The sequence below is a fragment of the Danio rerio genome, chromosome 14 (genome assembly GCF_049306965.1).
Source record: "Danio rerio strain Tuebingen ecotype United States chromosome 14, GRCz12tu, whole genome shotgun sequence".
NCBI classification, from domain to species: Eukaryota; Metazoa; Chordata; class Actinopteri; order Cypriniformes; family Danionidae; genus Danio; species Danio rerio.
Window position 1 is genome coordinate 40417290 of NC_133189.1, and position 20211 is coordinate 40437500.

Genomic DNA, 20211 nt, shown 5'->3' on the forward strand with positions numbered 1-20211 from the left:
CTGTATGTTGAGCATGTGAGTTTCCCACGTATTAATTCTGAGCAATCAAAATGGAGTTCTAGAAAATTTGTCTAGCCAACGACTAGTTTTTGGATTCTTTTTAACTGATTTTGTTCAAAGCAGACATTGTGAGGAGGTCTAAACTGCCTGCTGACTTTTCCCCCGCTCTATCCTCTATGTGTTGTGTATCTAAGTTTCTCGCATGTTAATTCTGAGCAATCAAAATAGAGTTCTGAAAATTCGTCTAGCCAACGACTTTTTTTGTTGATCATTTGAACTGATTTGGTTCAAAGAAGACGTTGTGAGGAGGTCCATACTGCATGCTGGCTTTACCTCCGCAATTTGCTTACTACTACGTGTTGCGTATGTGAGTTTCTCACATGTTAATTCTGAGCAATCAAAATGGAGTTCAGAAAACAACTTTTTTGGGTTCATTCTAAATGATTTGGTTCAAAGCAGACGATCTAGAGTGAAACAGAACCAAAATGGCAATAAAATGCCATAATGTATCATTTTTAAACTTGGTTTTAACCTTGCTAAAGATAGCTGGAGCAAAAGAAACATATTACAGGTGTGACAGCACCCTTAAACTTGAGTGTTCGTGGACAGACTTTGACTGTTCCAATATGGCAGGCAGCTTGCATATAGAAACAACCACCAGTGAGGCATCTCTATGTATATTTATTTCACAGACAATATTTAATTAGTTTAATTGAACTTTACATCAAATATTAAGTTTGTAAGTTTTACTTTTACCTTATTTGACACAAAGCATTTATTTATTTATTTGCTAACATCAAAATATGCCTAAAGCTCAATTAATATTATAATTTAAAAAGTGAACTTATTAAACAATTATTTAAAGTTTTATATATTTATTACATTACACATCACAACTTTACAGTACAAAAATAATTACTATCACAAAAAGTCATTCTGTATCCGTCTATGTGTCTGTGTTTTCTACGTGGTCATGTTGTGCACAGTACAGTACACTAATATTTGCAAAGAATATCTAAATAACAGCCCCTCTCCCTCAGAGACCTTTCTGTAGGTGTGTATATGTGTGTTAATCTCCTGCCTTTTACCCACAATGCCTGTCATCTGCTTCCCCCCTGTGTCTAATGCTATGCCTTCCATCCAGATGCCTCTCTTGAGCATCCCTTTAAATGGTCCTGTAGGCTCTGACACAAGTGTAATTCATATCACAGCTAAGCATAGCACATTAACCCCTGCTATAAATGTGAATTCAACAAAGAGAATATTTACTACAGCCATTAGCACGAGGAAATGTAAGAAGTGTGATTTAAAAGCGCTTTGTTGCTTTGGTAGCCATCTCTCAAGAGAATGTTAAAGGCTTTAGTAAATCCATCCCATTCGAGCAGAATTGCTCAATGCCCCCCCATTGCATTGCTTCAAGGGCACATTAACCAGCAGCTGCAGCAGCACAGTTATTGTTTAAACATTACTGTCCTGAGCTGTGCATTTGTATCCACATAGACGTAAAATTGCCACTTAAATATTCTGTTATTTCTACATTTGAATGTTTAATACTGAGATGGTGTGCTTTCCCCGAGCGCTGACCCGTGTCTCGTGTGCATTTTCAGGAGAAGACCAGCGCGCTCAGCCTGAGCAATGTGGCTGGCGTCTTCTACATCCTTGTGGGCGGCCTGGGCTTGGCCATGCTGGTGGCCCTGGTCGAGTTCTGTTACAAGTCCCGAGCCGAGGCCAAGCGCATGAAGGTGGCAAAGAATGCACAGAATATTAATCCCACTTCCTCGCAGAATTCACAGAATTTTGCCACTTATAAGGAAGGGTACAACGTATATGGGATCGAAAGTGTAAAAATTTAAGGGGGTAGGATACGCGGCCGTCATTTCAGTCTGTCCCGTGCACGCTTCTTTTGGCTTCCCATCTGTTCCATTCCCTGAATGTTCTAGTGAATGAGGAGATTTGGACCGTAAACTGGATCGTATGTACTGGTGTTCTTATAGTGATAAAAAAGAAAAAAAAAACTTCCTTTCTCCGCCTCTGCTGCACATATATACAGGAGAAAAGTTTTTTTTTTGTATACCAAGTGACTTTGTTCGTCCACCTCATTGTCATGTATGACTGTTGTTATATCGTACATCACTATGGGAAGCTTAAATCCGCCATCGAATTTAAAAAAAAGATTTCAGTGCGACTGTATCTCACAAATAATACTTTTTTTCACCTACAACATATAGTCTCATAGATAGTCTCATCTCATAGTTGCAACACATGAACATGCGATTCTGGAAAAAAGTTGAATTCTAAAACAGAATTCGAAGTCAAAAATGTGGATTATAGATAGCTGCATGTTTTAACTACTTCTTTAAATGAGTTGAAAAAACACAATTTTTTGTGATTTTGGCACAACGTAATTGTTTTATGTTCAATCCATTTAAGTTTGTAAAAACAATTAAGCTAACTTAATTGATTTGTGTTAGGACAACAAAGTAATTGTGTGGAACCTGCACGTCATGATTTTGCCAAGAACAAAATTCTTGTTTAACAAAAGTCATCATTTTAATGAAAAAGTTTATAGCTATCCTAACATTATCAAATATTTTACTCAGCTGTGGACCAATTAAAAAAACAAGATGTAAACTCCAAAATTGTGACATATAAATTCAGAATTGCATGAAAAAAATAAACTGATCCTAAAATCCTGTGAGATCGAAACCTAATTTAAAGAAAAAAGTCACTAATTATGAAATAAGTTGCAATTACCTTATACAGTATTCAACTTTTTATTCCATGGCAGAAACAAGCTTCCAAAGCATCTCCCTCATTCCCCGCTTGCGATATAATTTTTCTAAATGGTGTTTGCTTTCAACTTTGCTTCTCATTTTTGATGTTCCTCCATCACATCAACTGAACATCTGCATTTTCAACTAAACATATTAAAAATAAGCCTGAAGCCCTTTCGCGGGACACACACTAACTGTCCGCCCTCTTTCTGTTTGGTGAATGTGTGCGCGCGTGGATGTTTGTTTCTCCGTTTGCGTGCATGCGTGTGTGTGTTCCAGGTGACCTTTTCGGATGCTATGAGGAGCAAAGCGAGACTGTCTGTTACTGGGAGTACTGGCGAGAACGGACGTGTGATGAGTCCTGAATTCCCCAAAGCCGTACATGCAGTGCCCTTTGTTAGACCTGGTGTGGGAATGAACGTCAGTCTGACTGATCTCTCCTGATGGATAAGAACCTGCCGAGTGCCTTACACAATGGTTTTCAATAGAGCGCGTTCTATTCTCTTTCCTGTCGCTCTCTCCCTTATCATCACTCGTCTGAATGGAGGATGGAGGCCTCATTTGATGTCATACAGACATAATCCTTCCTTGGCCCTTTATAACAAAAGATGCACTCTCTAGTATCGGAAAAGACACTCGCTTACCGAGCTGATATCCCCCCCGCCCCGTAACGGATATTTTCCACAACAAACTTGAAACTCACAGAAGCTCTGAGCGGGAAAGAGAGAAGTCAATAAAGTCTGTCTGTTTTCGTAGCTGACGCCATCTGATGTCTATTTCGGCTCAAGCACACTTTATCATCATCTGCTTCAGGATGTGAAATGTCTTTTTATTAATAAAAGCGACGGAAAATAAACTGTATTTTTATGTATTTTCACAGAAATGGCTTTTAAATAAACCTGCTTACATGTTAATTAAACCTGTAAACATACTTTTAAGAGCTTAGCTACTAGTTTCACATTTCAATGCCAAATATGTTGCTTCTCTTGTAATTTATTAGTCCTCTTCTGATATACTCATTAACATTTTGGTGTTAATACGAACTATCTAGCAATGCTTGACATTTGAAACATATTTGAAAAAGTGGGTGCAGCGGTTACGTTTTCTTACTTTCATCTACTTGTTTGGTTTCAAGAATCTGTTTGTAATTTTTGTTTATATCAAGAAAATCAGGGTAGCGGTTATAATATGTTTAAAAAAATGAAAAGAACAGAAAAAGTGTTTACAATGTGAACATAAAAAAGAAGAAAAAAACGTACCTATTGTATTATTATTGCATATGTTTTGCTGTGAGATGAATAGAAGCATACACATCAACAAACTGCTCTGTTAAAAAATGCCAAATAATTAAGTGTGCCAAAATTATTGATAAATATAGTCATATATTAATCTGTCATCAATGTGAATGTAGTCGATACATTCTGTAAGTTTTGTTACTAAATGTACAGTTGGATGGTATACACAGTGATTTATTGAGGATCTTTTATTTATTTTTTAGTTTGTTTTGTTGGCTTTTCTAAAATGTTCACTCTGTAACTTAAATCTGGTTTCCAAACATCTGGTTTTAATATATTATTTTATAAAAGATATCTGCCAATATACTTATTCAAGGTTATTTAAGATACCTACTGCACCACAATATTATATATTTTGTTTGGTAACAGTGTTATTTCCTATATAAGCAATGGCAACTGTAAGAGTTCACATTAGAGATTGCAATAAGCCAAGATTAAAAACAAAAGCAAACAAAGATGTCCCCAATTCAACAGTTGTGTGCATCTTCGTATAATTTCTTTCTCCTCTCTTCTCTCTCAGTCTTTCACACTAGACTGAGGGGCAAATACTGGATAACACTTCTCATTTTGTCATGACATACATGATATTTAGTTGAACATGTAATTTTAAAGACCGCTCTCTGCCATTTTGTAAATGAATGTGTGCCAACTTGTTTATTTTTTGGGATTCTTTCTAAATAAAAGCTGACTAATAGTCTTGTTTTGACTGCATCAATGACCTTCGATGTAAGTGTCACAAACTGCACCTTAGAGATTTTGGTCCATATTAACATGATAGCATCATGCGTCTGCACATTCATCACGTAAATCTCTCATTCCAACAAAGGTGCTCTATTGGATTGAGTTCTGGTGACTGTGGAGGCCATTTGACTACATGAACTTATTGTTACGTTCAAGAAAGCAGTCTGAGATGATTTGCTCTTTATGACATGGTGCGTTATCTTGTGGAAGTATCCATCAGAAGATGGGTACACTGTGGTCATAAAGGGATGTACATGGTCAGCAACAATATTCAGGTAGGCTGTAGCATTGACATGATGCTCAATTGGTACTAACTGGCCCAAAGTGTGCCAAGAAAATATCCCCCACACCATTAAACCACCACCATAAGCCTGAATCATTGATAGAAGGCAGGATGGATCCATGCTTTCATGTTGTTGACACCAAATTCTGACCCAACCATCCGAATGCTACAGCATAAATCGAGACTCATCAGACCAATCAACGTTATTTTCAGTCTTCTATCATATATTTTTTGTGAGCCTTGGTAAATTGTAGCCTCAGTTTCCTGTTCTTGGCTGACAGGAGTGGCACCTGGTGTGGTCTTCTGCTGCTGTAAGCCTATTTGCCTCAAGGATCGATGTGTTGTGCCTTCAGAGATGCTCCTCTACATACCTCGGTTGTAATGATTGATTATTTGAGTTACTGTTGCCTTTCTATCAGCTGGAACCTGTCCGGCCATTTTCCTCTGACCTTTGACAACAACAAGGCATTTGTGCCTACAGAACTCCCTTTCACTGGATATTTTCTCTTTTTCAGAGCATTCTCCCTAAACCCTAGAGATGGTTTTGACAAAAATCCCACAAGATCAGCAGTTTCTCAATTACTCAGACCAGCCCGTCTAGCACCAATAACCATGGCACGTTCAAAGTCACTTAAATCATCTTTCTTCCCCATTCGGGTGCTCGGTTTAAACTGCAGCAGATCATCTTGACCATGTCTACATGCCTAAATGCATTAAGTTGCTGCCATGTGGTTGGCTGATTAGAAATTTACATTAACATGCAGTTAGACAGTGTACCTAATAAAGTGGCCGGTGAGTGTATATGATAATAATCTTGATCCTTCTTTTTAAAGCGTTTCCAGATATCCCTGACACACGGGTTCCATACTTCCAAACAGATACAGTAATTCATAAAGTCCATTTATTCCTTGTTGCGTTGGGATGGATTTGAATGTGTCTGCTTGCCGAAGGGAAGTGAGAGGAATAGTGAGGTGTTTCGGTCATAAATAATCATGCTGTGACGTCTCTGCATTGGTGTTAATGAATGTCACACATTCAGAGATGACAGATACCCTCCCCCCTGCTCTTCCTACATAATCCCCCTTCCGTCTTTGCAGCCCATATGGTGTCCAACACTTCTGGAGACTTCCATTTAACATTTCATCTAACATTTAGTCTGAAGATATTAAAAGCTCCTTAGGCATCTGAACACGAGTATTTGTTTATTTCAGAGGGGCATGTTAGAAATCAAATCCTTCTTTTATCGAATTCCACATTTCATGATCTGAACGTTTGCGTTTTGGGACACTTCAATTATGCTCCATGCATTTCAAAAGCCCTTTGATGGAAAACCAAATACCAAATATCTGGCTTGGGGCTCAAAGCTTCGGCAAAAAGACCGTCTGTCCTGTTTCAGCAACTTTACACCTAGTTTCCAAAGTAGCCAGCTCATTTGACCAATAATAAAACAAATACGTTTGCTGCTTGTTCAAAAAACTTATTTAAAATTGTAATCGATCAACCTTAATTTGTAAACATGATTAAGTTAACTTAAAATGTAGTAAAGTATTCTAACACAAATCTATTATTTTGAGCTTTTTTGGTATCTATTAGCTTGATGCCAAAATGTCTGATATTCAGTCATGTGATCACAACATTCATTCATTTGTTCATTGTCCTTCAGCTTAGTACCTTTATTCATCAGGGGGTCAGCACAGCTAAATGAACCGCCAACTTATCCAGCATATGTTTTACACAGTGGATGGATGCCCTTCAAGCTGCAAGCCAGTACTGGGAAACACCAAACACACTCTCACATTCACAAACATACACTATGGCCAATTTAGTTTACCCAATTCACCTATACCACATGTCTTGGGACTGTCGGGGAAACCAAAGCAACCAGAGGAAACCCACACGAACACTGAGAGAATATGCAAACTCCACACAGAAATGTCAACTGGCCAAGCCAGGACTCGAACCAGCTCCCTTCTTGTTGTAAGGCGACAGTGCTAACCACTGAGCCACCGTGCCACCCTGTGATCACAACATGATAGCCCCAATGTGTAATGCTGCAATGCCTTCACACATCCTATCGAAATTTCAACAAATATTTCCCCACAGCTATTAAAAACATGTCATGATTGGCCTCTTAAGTCATACTTAAACGCGGGTGCTCAAATTGCCAAGCTGAGCCTCATAAACATTAAACAGTAGCGAGGCAGACTGATTTCTGCAGTGCCTCAGGTGTTTTACTACAACAGCTGAACTGTATTGGCTTGTTAAATGATTGTGCATCTAAATTGTATATACTGTATGTGTGCATACACTTGATTATTTGATGCATCTTGTATATTTTACACAAAGTATGTATTTGACCAAAATTCATAAACATCACAGTCGAAGCAATCACTAAAGTGCATGTATTGTTTCAAAACAAAGCACTCAATGCTACAAACTCATTAACTTGAGAAATTTAAGACTTGAGAAACAGGACAATAGCATATTAAGGCAGCAAAGATCTCATCACAGAAGAAATGAAATTCTTAAACAATTAGTTACAAAAATGTATATATTACATATTTACAAAGTATATTTCTTATTTCCTGAAATGTTAAGACTAAAAGCAGATGCCAACATTTGAAATACTGTTAACTGAAAATAGCGAGTATAAGCAAGTATTTAAAAAATACTCAAAAATATCTCAGTCAATGTTTTCAAACTGTATAATATCTGATTTGCCAAAGTCACACATGTGGCAACTTCACATCTCATCCATAATGAAGCTTTTTCCTCATAAATGTAAAACTAAAATAAAATAAAATCAATCGTTTTTGTTCTAGAACTCTTAAGCTTTGATAAGCTTACATAACTGATAAGCTTTATTTCTTTTGGGTTGTGTCTTTATGGTTTAATTCACATAATTTCCACAAAGTTCGTTGTATACAGTAAACTCACTAACTTTTTTGGTCTCATCCATAATGCAAGTTTATTCCCCTCAATTAAACAGTAAAATGTTTACAGATTGATATTTTTCTTATCCCTTAACTCTGTGGTTAGTTGTAAAATTGCTCAACTACAATTTAAGGAACATTTGCATAAAACTGACAAAAGACTGAGACCGAATGCCTTGTTCGAACCCAAGTTCGATTGTCCCCCCTCAAAATGTAGACATAAGCACATCACGTCGTTCTGCTTTTACTGAATCTTTTGCTTTTGTTACCAAAACCAAAACACAGAGAGCCACTTGCATCTATCTGCCACAAAGAAAAAATATATATTAAAAATGTTCAGAACATTTTGTGATGTCTGCAGAAGTCATTTTTGCTGGAGACAATCAGACATAATCATTGTTTACACTGGGTCAGTCCCGCTTGTTGCCAAGAAAGGTGATAGAAAGACATACAGACACGAATGAACGTTATGAAAATGATAGATTGTTGTACAGTTGGCGGTTCACTTCCATTATTTGGTACAATTGCATTCATATCAGAAGTGAACCATTCCAGAGTTTGCACATGCCGTAAACCAGACCACCTCTTTCATACGAGGGTGCGCACCCGAGTTCAGAAGACAGCATTCACACTAGCTTTTACTATGTTACATTAAAAAAAAATTTTCAACAAACAATAAAATTTATTATTTATTTATTTATTAAATAAAATTAACATTTAAGATGGGAAAGAGAGCACATATTATTAGGGATTGAAATTCACATTGGTTGGCTTTATTGGTCTACATACATTGGTCCTGTTTAGACTTTCTTTTTTTTATAAGTTGTACCTGAAAATGTACAGATTCTCAGTAGTAAAATAAGAATAAGTATATACGCAAGTATACATAAGTGTAAGTAACTGTAAGGTTAAGGTTTATTTCTTCCTTACATTTATATAGCGCTTTTCTGGGCACTCAAAGCGCTTTACACAATGGGGGGATCTCCTCATCCACCACCAGTGTGCAGCATCCACCTGGATGACGCGACAGCAGCCATTTTGCACCAGACCGCACACCACACACTAGCTGATTGGTGGAGAGGAGACAGCGATGAAGCCAATTGAATATGGGGATGGTTAGGAGCCCATGATGGACAGAGGCCAGTGGGCAGATTTGGCCAGGATGCCAGGGTTAAACCCCTACTCTTTTCAAAGGATTATTATTATTTAGATTATTAAAATAAGAATTCATAATTTGAAAGATTAGAATCTGTTGGTGAGCATATAAAAATAAAGCATTGGTATATATAGAGCAGACTATACTTTGTAAATAAACTAACCACTATAGTCAGCAGAAGTTCATATAATAATCAAAATATAGAGCAACTCAAATTATACAGTTGAAGTCAGAATTATTAGCCCCCCCTGTGATTTTCTTTTCTTTTTTACAAATTTTGCAAATGATGTTTAACAGAGCAAGAAAATTTTCACAGTATGTCTGATAATATTTTTTTTCTTCTGGAGAAAGTCTTATTTGTTTTAATTTGGCAAGAATAGAAGCAGGTTTTTTTAAACCATTTTAAGAACAAAATTATTAGCCCCTTTAAGCTATTTTTTAGGATAGTATACAGAACAAACCATCATTATACAATAACTTGCCTAATTACCCTAACCTGCCTAGTTAACCTAATTAACCTTAAATTATTTAAAGTAAGCCTTTAAATGTTACTTTAAGCTGTATAGAAGTGTCTTGAAAAATATCTAGTAAAATATTATTTATTATCATCATGGCAAAGATAAACTAAATCAGTAATTAGAAATGACTGAACTATTATGTTTAAAAATGTGTTGATAAAATCTCTCTGTTAAACAGAAATTGTGGAAAACAATAGACAAGGGGGCTAATAATTATGACTTCAACTGTACATGCATTTAAATATATATATTTTAATAATTAATCAATGGTAAGACTTCAGACAGCGCATCCTCAAAAACGTCCTTTAGAGATGCATTTCAAAGAATAAAGCAGAGTCATCTGATACACAAACACAAAGCGGGGAACCACCAGCCTTTGGGTTATCTACAGCAATTCTATGTCATTAGGTCAATGATAAGGAGGTTGGTGGGCTAAACTCAAAAACTCACCACTGCTTTCTAAGATGACTATCTGCACTTCCGTCTCTCCCTTCGGCAACTCAATCAAAGCCATCATTGATAAACTCAAGCAAAGCACAGCTAGATGACAGGAGGAAGAACAACAGGACTGCCCTGTATATGCCGGCGCAGACATCGATAGCTCAAACAGCCTCACCTTTCATCTCACTGCTCTCATTATGAAGCCCCAAAGCTATTACCCCGTGTCTGCAGAGGAACCAGAGAGTGGGCTGAAAGAACACGATTACAATTTTACAAAAACGCACGCATTATTACATATGTGAATCAAAATTGGGGCAAGAACATTTCCAGCAGTAATCCTAATAATCCCAAATTCAAAAAATGTAATTGTGCTTTAAGTAATACAGCAAATTGGTGCATAATTTAAATACAAGCTTTGTCATAGGACATGCAAATATTTCTGTATGTACATATTTATATGGATGAACTTGCATCAAAAAGCAGAATGATTAAATATGAGCTCATATTTCGATTAGCCATTAAAGTATGGTGATGTACAATGACCTTAAAATCTCTCCATCTAAAACTATATCCTTTGCGTTTTGATTGACAGCTCATTGGATTTAATTTGAATCCACAATTTTGCCCTTCAATGAATTTTGCATATGCCACCCAGTCGAGGGAGAAAAACGTCTTTCAAATTAGGGTCAGTGGCCAAAGTCTTATTACAAAATCATTTGTATTCATCAACTACAATATTTCCATTTCTCCAGCCCAGAGATGCGATTAATCAGGACAAACTCTGTTCTACTTTTCAGATCAAAGCATTCAAGGACAAAAAACCTGGAAGGATAGTTTAACTTAACATATTTCAGGATCACAGCCAGATTATAGGTGCTTCCTAATAGTGTGGAACAGCACTCGCCCACTTATTTCGGAGTCAGAATTACAAATTGAGAGGGCATTTTACTGAACATTTTCTACTGGGAACTTGTGATTTACAACTTCTGAGTATAAATGAAATGCAGTATTAGACTCTTGAAAGATTTTGTATGCAGCAGGAAGTAAATGTGCATAAAAAGGGGGTAATTACCTCGTCTAGGTAACTGAAAGGAAGAAAAGCTTCTGAATGAAATCTGCACTGAAATCTCCACTGTTTTCTATGGCTATACCATTAATTCAGTATAAATGATAACTATCACAAAAGTTATATCTAAATTTCAGTCTCAATCTCTTTAGTTAAGTTTGTAAGATTTTTGTTTGTGAGTAAAAGTTGTACACGAAACTTTAATTGTTCATTGAATTTAACAATTTATTGTCAGATCTTGACAAACACATCAAACATAAAAATTATAAACATTTTACAAATCTGAGGTATGATTTGAATAATTAATGATTTATACCATTTGTATTGTGTAAACTTAAATTAATTTTCCTTAAAGTATCTTAGCAAAAAAATTACAAATAATTCTTATTTCCAACATGCTCTAATGGGTGATATCAAATCATAAAATCATAACTCGTTACTACTTCTGTCATTTTCTCATATCAACAAAAAATATGCCACTCACCATGTCACCCTGCAGGCCAAGACCGGTTACTCACTGAAGCCAAGCAGGGCTAAGCCTTGTTGGTTGACAATGAGTGTTTATTTTAGTTGCTGTTGTCTTTCTATCAGCTTGAACCATGTTGCTATATTCCTCTGACTTCTGGCATCAACAAGGCATTTGCGCTCACAGAACAGCCGCTCACTGAATATTTTTTTCTTTTTGGAGCATTCTCTGGAAACCCTAGAGATGGTTGTGCCTGAAAATCCCAGAAGATCAGCAGTTTCTGAAATACTCAGACCAGCCCGTCTGGCACCAACGACCATGCCATGTTCAAAGTGACTTAACTCATCCTTCTTTGCCATTCTGATGCTCGGTTTGAACTGCAGCAGATTGCCTTGACCATGTCTGCATGCCCAAATGTATTGAGTTGCTGCCATGTGATTGGCTGATTAGAAATTTGTTGTAACGAGCAGGTGAACCAAATAAAGTAGCAGGTTAGTGTATACACATTTCATTACAAAATACTCTCTCCACTTCATACAAATGCAACATCTACCCTCTTTTATACTGTTTATTAATTATAGCCAAAAAATGGCCTTAGTGGGCATCTATATTTTATTACAACATTCATCTTGTTTCCAGGTCAAATAGAAGTATGCAAAAGTAAGGACAATTACAAATTCACTGTCAAACCAAATCAATATTCATGTTTGCATGTGTATTAATATTAGGGCTACACAATATATCGTTTCAGCATCGATATCGCAATTAGCACATCCGCAACAGTCACATTGAATGATCTGCAATGTTGAGTTGGGATTATACAGTTTAGGATTCGATATATCAGGATTATACTGCCACAATTCAAAATACATGAGATTTGTGGAGTTAATGCAGAGTTAAACTATAATGGAGTAAAAGTTTATCATTTGCATGTTTTTAAGTCCTAAGAGAGTTTAAAGGTTCACAAAAGCCTTGAGTACTTTTTTGAGATTTTAACAGATTTGTGTGTGTTGAGCATCAGTTAAGACGATGTTAGTACCTGTCAGCTTTAATTTTGGGAAAAAACTGGATAATTTTGAGCTTTAGTCTGCTAATTTCAGTTTCCGGGTTTAAAATGATTTTTAGGGCGGGATCAAAATCTGCGACGTGGCGCAAAACTGCAAGTGCAAAGATGACGCTTCGGTTTCTCATTATTATTCATAGCTGAGTTTTCTTATCCTATAAGAAGAGCCGGCCTTTTAATTATTCATGACTGCACACGCTTTCCGATAGCAAGGCAGACTTGCCAGTGCCAAGTTGTGAGATCCTACCTTGATGACTGGGTGAAACCGCATCAATAAACCCACGGCACACTTTTTTCAGGTAGTGTATAGCAGAAATACAAAATATCGAAATGTCAGATTGTTTTTATACCACACAGCCCTAATTCTTATTATTATTATTATTATTATTATTATTATTATAAATTCCCATGTAATCAAGTCTATTTATGTGAGGAATAAGTGATAAAGTGATGTTGAATTATTATAGTAATAAATGAAATAACTGAAATCCAGCGTAGTGAAATGGACTTATAAAAAAAGCCCTCGATCTGTCTTGGACTACTTCCGCTGTGTACTTCTCTAAAAAACAATTGCACATCTGAGAATGCTCATCAGCCAATCAGAGCCAAGCATAGCATCCCTTTCATACAGCTGTAGACCTCTATTTGGTCTGTATGAAAAAAATTGATAATATCCAAGATATGGGAGCGATAAATATCTCCAGCTTCACTCCATAAACCTTGATAAGCTGATGTGCTGTGTGTCCCTGACCCATAATTTGTTTGGGAGACAGGAGAACACTGTCTCAAAGTCCATTTTTGACATGTCATATGAAGTCTTCTCTCTGTAGAGCCAACTTAAGACACACTGCCTGAAACTGATCTTCATTTTGTTCTTCTCAAGGCTATCTCCAGAAAACAAGAAAATAAATTCAGATATATTTTGTCTGTTGCAGTAATGGGTTGGGATTCAGCACAGAAAGGAAAAAATAGAACCTGTTATCCCCTGGCTGAGTTGTCATGGAAACAGCATTGGCTGTGCTCTTTCCTGTGTGAGGAACAGGATGCCGTTTAGCATGTGGGATCTGAAGATGCTTTTGTAATTGATTCATGTCTTTGTCACCTTTTCAAGTCATGAACACGTCTACAACAACTGATTGCTGTAATCTTTGCACCCCAAAACCATGGGGACATCGCAGGAGTTCAGTCATGGAACATACTAATTTGTGCCCAAGTTCAACTAGTGTTTGCCGCCTCACACTGCATGAGTTTCTATGGCAACCACTTCCATGCAGTGATTATTCAGCTCATCCAATAGAGATTCTCTACTGTGCAAGGCTATTAATGTGCTTTATGTAACCGAGTGTGTTGTGATAGAAACCACCGCTATTCTTTTGAACAGAATACAGAGAGTTGAAATAAAACAAACTAACGTGGTACTGTCAAAATTTACAAAAAAGGCACTTTGCTATTTTGATTTCATTGCTCTCGGATGCTTGACTGTGTATAAATTTAGATTTAAGTTTTTTTTAAATGGAGCCTCTTGATTCTAAGTAGACAACCATACAATGTCATTTAATATAGGGTCTGAATAAAGTAAATTCCTGCAGTCTATTTCAAAATATTGATTTTTTTATTGATTTGAATGAATGAATAATTCAGCAGCTCAATCACTTATAAAAAAAAAAACTAGGTTGCGTGTGTTAATTTTTAACCCATATTTAACTCTACAATTAGATGTGTCCATATTTTAAACAAATTTAGGTTAACATACAACAACCCAGCATCTTTTGAAAGTGTCCAGAGAGTCATTCATTCATTCATTTTCCTTCAGCTTAGTCCCTTTATTTATAAGGGGTCACCACAGTGGAATGAACCGCTAACTTATCCAGCATATGTTTTACACAGCGGATGCTGGGAAACACCCATACACTCTCACGTTCACTCATATACACTACGGTCAATTTAGTTTATTCAATTTACCTACAGCAGATGTCTTTGGACTTTTGGGAAAACTGGAGCACTCGGAGGTAACCCACATGAACATGGAGAGAACATGCAAACTCCACACAGAAGTGCCGACTGATTCAGCCAGGACAGCCAGCAACTTTTTTGATGTGAGGCAACAGTGCCAACCACTGAGCAACTATGCCACCTCCTCCTGTGATTCAGTGCTACTAAAAAAAACAGAAACTATGATGGGGTGGACCCTCCTGTAAGCACAGTAGGAATGGGCCGGTATAAGATTGTGATGGTATGATAACCTTTGATAAAAAATATCATTGTATCACAATATTGTAATTACAGATCTAAAATATGCTATTTTTACATGTCTGGGTAAAAAAAAAAAAACATTTTTGCCCATTGAATTCAATATATTTTATTTAGAAATATAAAGAAACATTTAAAATATTTTGGAAGAGTAGTTTTTGATGTGGAGTGTCATTTTTCAGCTGGAGATACTGTTGCCCTAAAAAACTAAATAAAATAGTAGTAAAAAAAAAAAAAGTACATATACACCGTAGGAACGGTATAACAGAAGGTTTTGGTGGTTTTAAAACCTTGACTTTTCTTAACTGCAGTAAACGGTTATCATGCCATGCCTAAAGCACAGCAAAGACAATTTTTTAAAAAATTATATATGAAGTACACATAGAAAAATACTGTTCCATACTCATCTCACATACGCCCCATAGCACATGTAACTGTAATAAGTTGGCCTTGTGTTTTGGTTAAGCTTTACAATAAAGTTTCTACGGTGGCCGAAAGAATTTAACGTGCTGCTGTTTACAAAAACGTGCAATTACAAAAAAATGGCAGCAAATTAAGAAAAGATTTTCATCCGTCTGACAGCACACATGCTGCAAATCCTCACAACGCATACTCATAAAAAAACATGATGCATTTTCGAACAACTAACACAAACTAATAAAATGCGCTGCATTCTCTGCGCAAACAATTTATGAAAAAATGCACCGCATTCTCAAAACACTTGAAAAAACAACCAAACACAATGAAAATGTTTCAAGGGGATCTTTGAAAGGTGAGTTTTTTCTTTGTTTATTTTAACATCCTGATTCCCCTGCCTTTTGTTTTGTTTTTTAGCCTAAATAACCATAATCTAAATAGCTGGGTCCATCATGTTTTGGCCATTATTTCAAGGGGACCCAAAACTTTTGGGTCCCCATGAAATACTTTTGTTGCATTCTGTGCTATTTGAAAGTGTTGTGAGAACATGCAGTGCATTTGTATAAATTGTTTGTGTTGTGTGAAAATGAAGTGCATTTTTTAAAAATGTGTTTGCGTTGTGAGGATTTGCAGCATGTTTGCTGCCAAACAGATGAAGATCTTTTCTCAATTTCCTGCTGTGTTTTCTTAAATTGCAGCACGTTAAGCTCTCTCAGCCACCGTAGGTTTCATTTTTTAATATACAGTTGAAGTCAGAATTATTAGCCCAGTATTATTTTTCCCTCCAATTTCTGTTTAATGGAGAGCATATTTTTTCAACACATTTCTAAACATAATAGTTTTAATACAGTAACTCATCTCTAATAACTGGTTTATTTTATTTTTGCCATGATGACAGTAAATATTATTTTACAAGAAATTTTACAAGACACTTCTATACAGCTTAAAGTGACATATAAAGGCTTAACTAGGTTAATTAGGTTCACTAGGCAGGTTAGGGTAATTAGGCAAGTTCTTGTGTAATGATGGTTTTGTTCGGTAGACTATCGGAAAAAACATAGCATAAAAGGGCTAATAACTTTGACCATAAAATGTGTTTAAAAAAATTAAGAACTGCTTTTATTTTAGCCAAAATAAAACAAATAAGACTTTCTCCAGAAGAAAAAAATGTTGTCCGACATACTGTGAAAATTTCCTTGCTCTGTCAAACATCATTTGGGAAATATTTAAAAAAGAAAAAAAAAATCAAATGGGGCTAATAATTCTGACTTCAACTGTATTTACAAACATTAACTACTGTAATCATGAACAGTGCTTGTACAGCATTTATTAATCATAGTTTAACATTTACTACTGCAACATCCAAATGCATGCTTGTTAACATTAGTTGATGAACCTTGAGTTAACATGAACTAACAATAATCAACTGTATTTTCATCACTAACATGAACAAATACTGTAATAGATGTATTCATTGTTTGTTTTGTGTACATTATCTAACATTAATACAAACTTACTGTAAAGTGTTACCCACATTAATTACTTCCATCTCTTTTTATAACTCAGAAAAAATGAAACTTTTTGATTGAAAAGCTATTTCATAACTATGCATGTCAGTGGTAGATTTAATGTTCGCTGAGATCATACTTGAATAGACATAGTGAAATCTTCGTCATTTAAGAATGAGATTGTAGGGGTGTTGGATTTGAGATCATAAATTCCTAATCAATTGTTCAGCTCTTTTTTTCCAGCTAAAATGGAAATTGAATGTGCATGCAGCACTGTGAAAATCTGTCAATGTCAACATGATTGAGTTACTGGCACGATGTACAAAATGGTCAGTCTCTTCTGAATCAGCAGAAGGGAGTGGGTGATCTCCAGTGCTTTAATGTCCCACATTATTCACGCTCACTTACACCCCCTCACAGCCAGAGCAGTAAAGTTAAATGGTGTGTCTCTCTGAGAAGGAAGATATGTGACTCCTCTATGACTGAAGCAATGGCTGAGCCTATGAGTCACTGCTCCTTAGCATTACACAAATAAATAAATAATTGAAATCTATAAATGAAAGCATCAGCGTGATTCAATAATTTTCCTCATGGGTCTGCTCGAGTGTTTATCTAGACTGGTATTACAGGCTACAGGAAGATCATAAAAAGCAAGCATGCAGAGATTAGTTTTTTGCTTGTGTAATCTCGTGTTTGTTGTAATCAACTGACTAATCCGGTTTAATTCTGATCCTGAGAATACTTGAGGCCAAGGGCAAAGTGAGGTGTGAGGGTTGATATATGAGACATGGCAGGACCTAAGGCCTCTGTTCCATACATCTGTTCATAGCTCATTTCTGCATCTGGTGTCTCTTTCACTCTGTCCATCTGGGTAAATAAACAGGGATTGCCTTTAGTCAGAATTCAAAGATATGACTTTCAAAGTCTCACTGACTGCGGAATACACATTCAATTAAATTAAAAATGCTTAGGCAAAGATGAATAATGCCATTCAAACACGTCTTTTTAGTTTTTGAAGCTTTGACTGATCTACTGCACACTCTCAAAGGCTGTATTATCATATAATTTAACTGTAATACAGCTACAGTTAAAATATAATTGCTCTCCTTTTTTCACTTTTCAACATTTGTCAGTTTTTATATGATAAATTAAACAGTTCAAAAAATTGTATTTTCAACTAGTATAATTTTTTAAGTATTTATTATCACGGGTTTTAATTAAAATTTCTTGAAATTATATTATTTGTTACCAAAAAATTTTAACTAAACTCGTCGCTTACTTCATTTGTTCCCAAAATGAGGTTTGCGGGACAATGATAGGGTGTCGCTTCTTGATTTCCAAAAATCGAATAAATTTGATTAAACTATTAGAATGACCAGGGCGAAGCAGTGGCGCAGTAGGTAGTGCTGTCGCCTCACAGCAAGAAGGTCGCTGGGTCGCTTGTTCGAGCCTCAGCTCAGTTGGCATTTCTGTGTAGAGTTTGCATGTTCTCCCTGCGTTCGTATGGGTTTCCTCCGGGTGCTCCGGTTTCCCCCACAGTCCAAAGACTTGCAGTACAGGTAAATTGGGTAGGCTAAATTGTCCGTAGTGTATAATTGTGTGTGTGAATGTGTGTGTGGATGTTTCCCAAAGATGGGTTGCAGGTGGAAGGGTATCTGCGTAAAAATTTGCTGAATAAGTTGGCAATTCATTCTGCTGTGGCGACCCTGGATTTATAAAGGGACTAAGCCTATATATATATATATATATATATATATATATATATATATATATATATATATATATATATATATATATATATATATATATATTTGTTTATTTTTTAAGTAGTTTATTTTAAGTTTATTTTTTAGTATTAATTACAGTTACATCGTGTCATGATCTCATCATGAGCTGAGGGTACAATTTTGTTCCTAGGAGCACAAAATATATAATATATATTGTACCTTTATAGGTCACAAATTGGTCCTTTAGGGTACAATTTTGTACCCAAATAGATTATAAAAGGTACATAATTGTATCTTTCAAACCTAAATCTGAATGTTTGTAACTTTATAGCCCATTTGGGTACAAAATTGTACCCTAAAGGACCAATTTGGGATCTTTAAAGTTACAATTATATATTTTGTTTCCGAACAATATTGTACCACAGCCATGTCACCCTGCAGCCCAAGACCGGTTACTCACTGAAGCTAAGCAGGGCTGAGCCTGGTCAGTACCTGGATGGGAGACCACTAGGGAACACTAGGTTGCTGTTGGAAGTGGTGTTAGTGAGGCCAGCAGGGGGCGCTCAACCTGTGGTCTGTGTGAGTCCTAATGCCCCAGTAAAAGTGAAGGGGAAACTAAACTGTCAGTGGGCGCCGTCTTTCGGATGAGACGTTAAACCGAGGTCCTGACTCTCTGTGGTCATTAAAAATCCCAAGGCACTTCTCGTGAAAGAGCAGGGGTGTAACCCCGGTGTCCTGGCCAAAGTCCCTCTATCGGCCCTTACGATCATGGCCTCCCAATCATCCCCTCTCCACCGAATTGGCTCTATCACTGTCCCTCCACTCCACCAATAGCTGGTGTGTGGTGAGCGCACTGGCGCTGTTGTCCTGTGGCAGCCGTCGCATCATCAAAGTGGATGCTGCACACTGGTGGTGGTGTGGAGAGACCCCCCCTCATGATTGTGAAGCGCTTTGGGTGTATTGCCATACACAATAAATGCGCTATATAAATACACATTACATTACATTACCATCACTGTACCCTTTTTTCTGACAGTGTATGGTTAATAATAAATTAAACAAATTATTAGCTGACCATACACGTTATAGCCTATGAATGTTAGACTCTTTCACTTTTTTGTGTTGTCAACATGTTTGTGTCTATATAGGCCTATTGTTGTGTGTGCAACATTTGTGGGCATTGCCATTGCATTGGCATTGTTATTTTGGCGGTCGCGGGCTGAAAAGTTTGGGAACCCCTGGTTTACTCCGCCTTGTGTAATTTTAAACCTTTATGAGTTTCTTTCTTCAACTGAACATAAAAAAATATTTTGAAGAATGCTTGTTAATTGGACCCATTAAAGAAAGAAACTTGGTTTACAACAAGTGAAGGATGACAGAATTTTTATTTTTGGGTGAACTATCCCTTTAAAGGTGCAAAGGTGGAGTGCTTGGCTACAATCTACTGACAAAAAAAAAACAAAAGAAAAAAAAAAAAAACGCTCCACTAAAGGTACATTTAAAGGCATTAAGTGGCAAGCACATGTCTTAAAAAACACAGCTAGATTTAGCCGGCACAAAAAAACAATATCTC

At 36.5% G+C, this 20211-nt stretch overlaps 2 protein-coding genes across 15 annotated transcripts in view; one reads left to right on the forward strand and one right to left on the reverse strand.

Annotated features, from left to right (window-relative positions):
- The window catches only part of gria2b (glutamate receptor, ionotropic, AMPA 2b), a 67503-nt gene extending 62735 nt beyond the window's left edge, over positions 1 to 4768 (forward strand). For 5 of the 9 annotated variants that reach the window (XR_012389370.1, XR_658190.5, XM_068213152.2 and 2 more), the window contains 2 exons: positions 1608 to 1742; positions 3054 to 4768. Coding sequence is in view for 5 of the 9 variants with exons in the window: in XM_068213152.2 (XP_068069253.1) it covers positions 1608 to 1742; positions 3054 to 3218 (300 nt within the window). In the remaining 4 variants the exon portion in view is untranslated. 9 annotated transcript variants of the gene reach the window in all.
- Positions 1 to 20211, reverse strand: part of pdgfc (platelet derived growth factor c) — a 298659-nt gene that overhangs the window by 251517 nt on the left and 26931 nt on the right. The window lies entirely within an intron of this gene.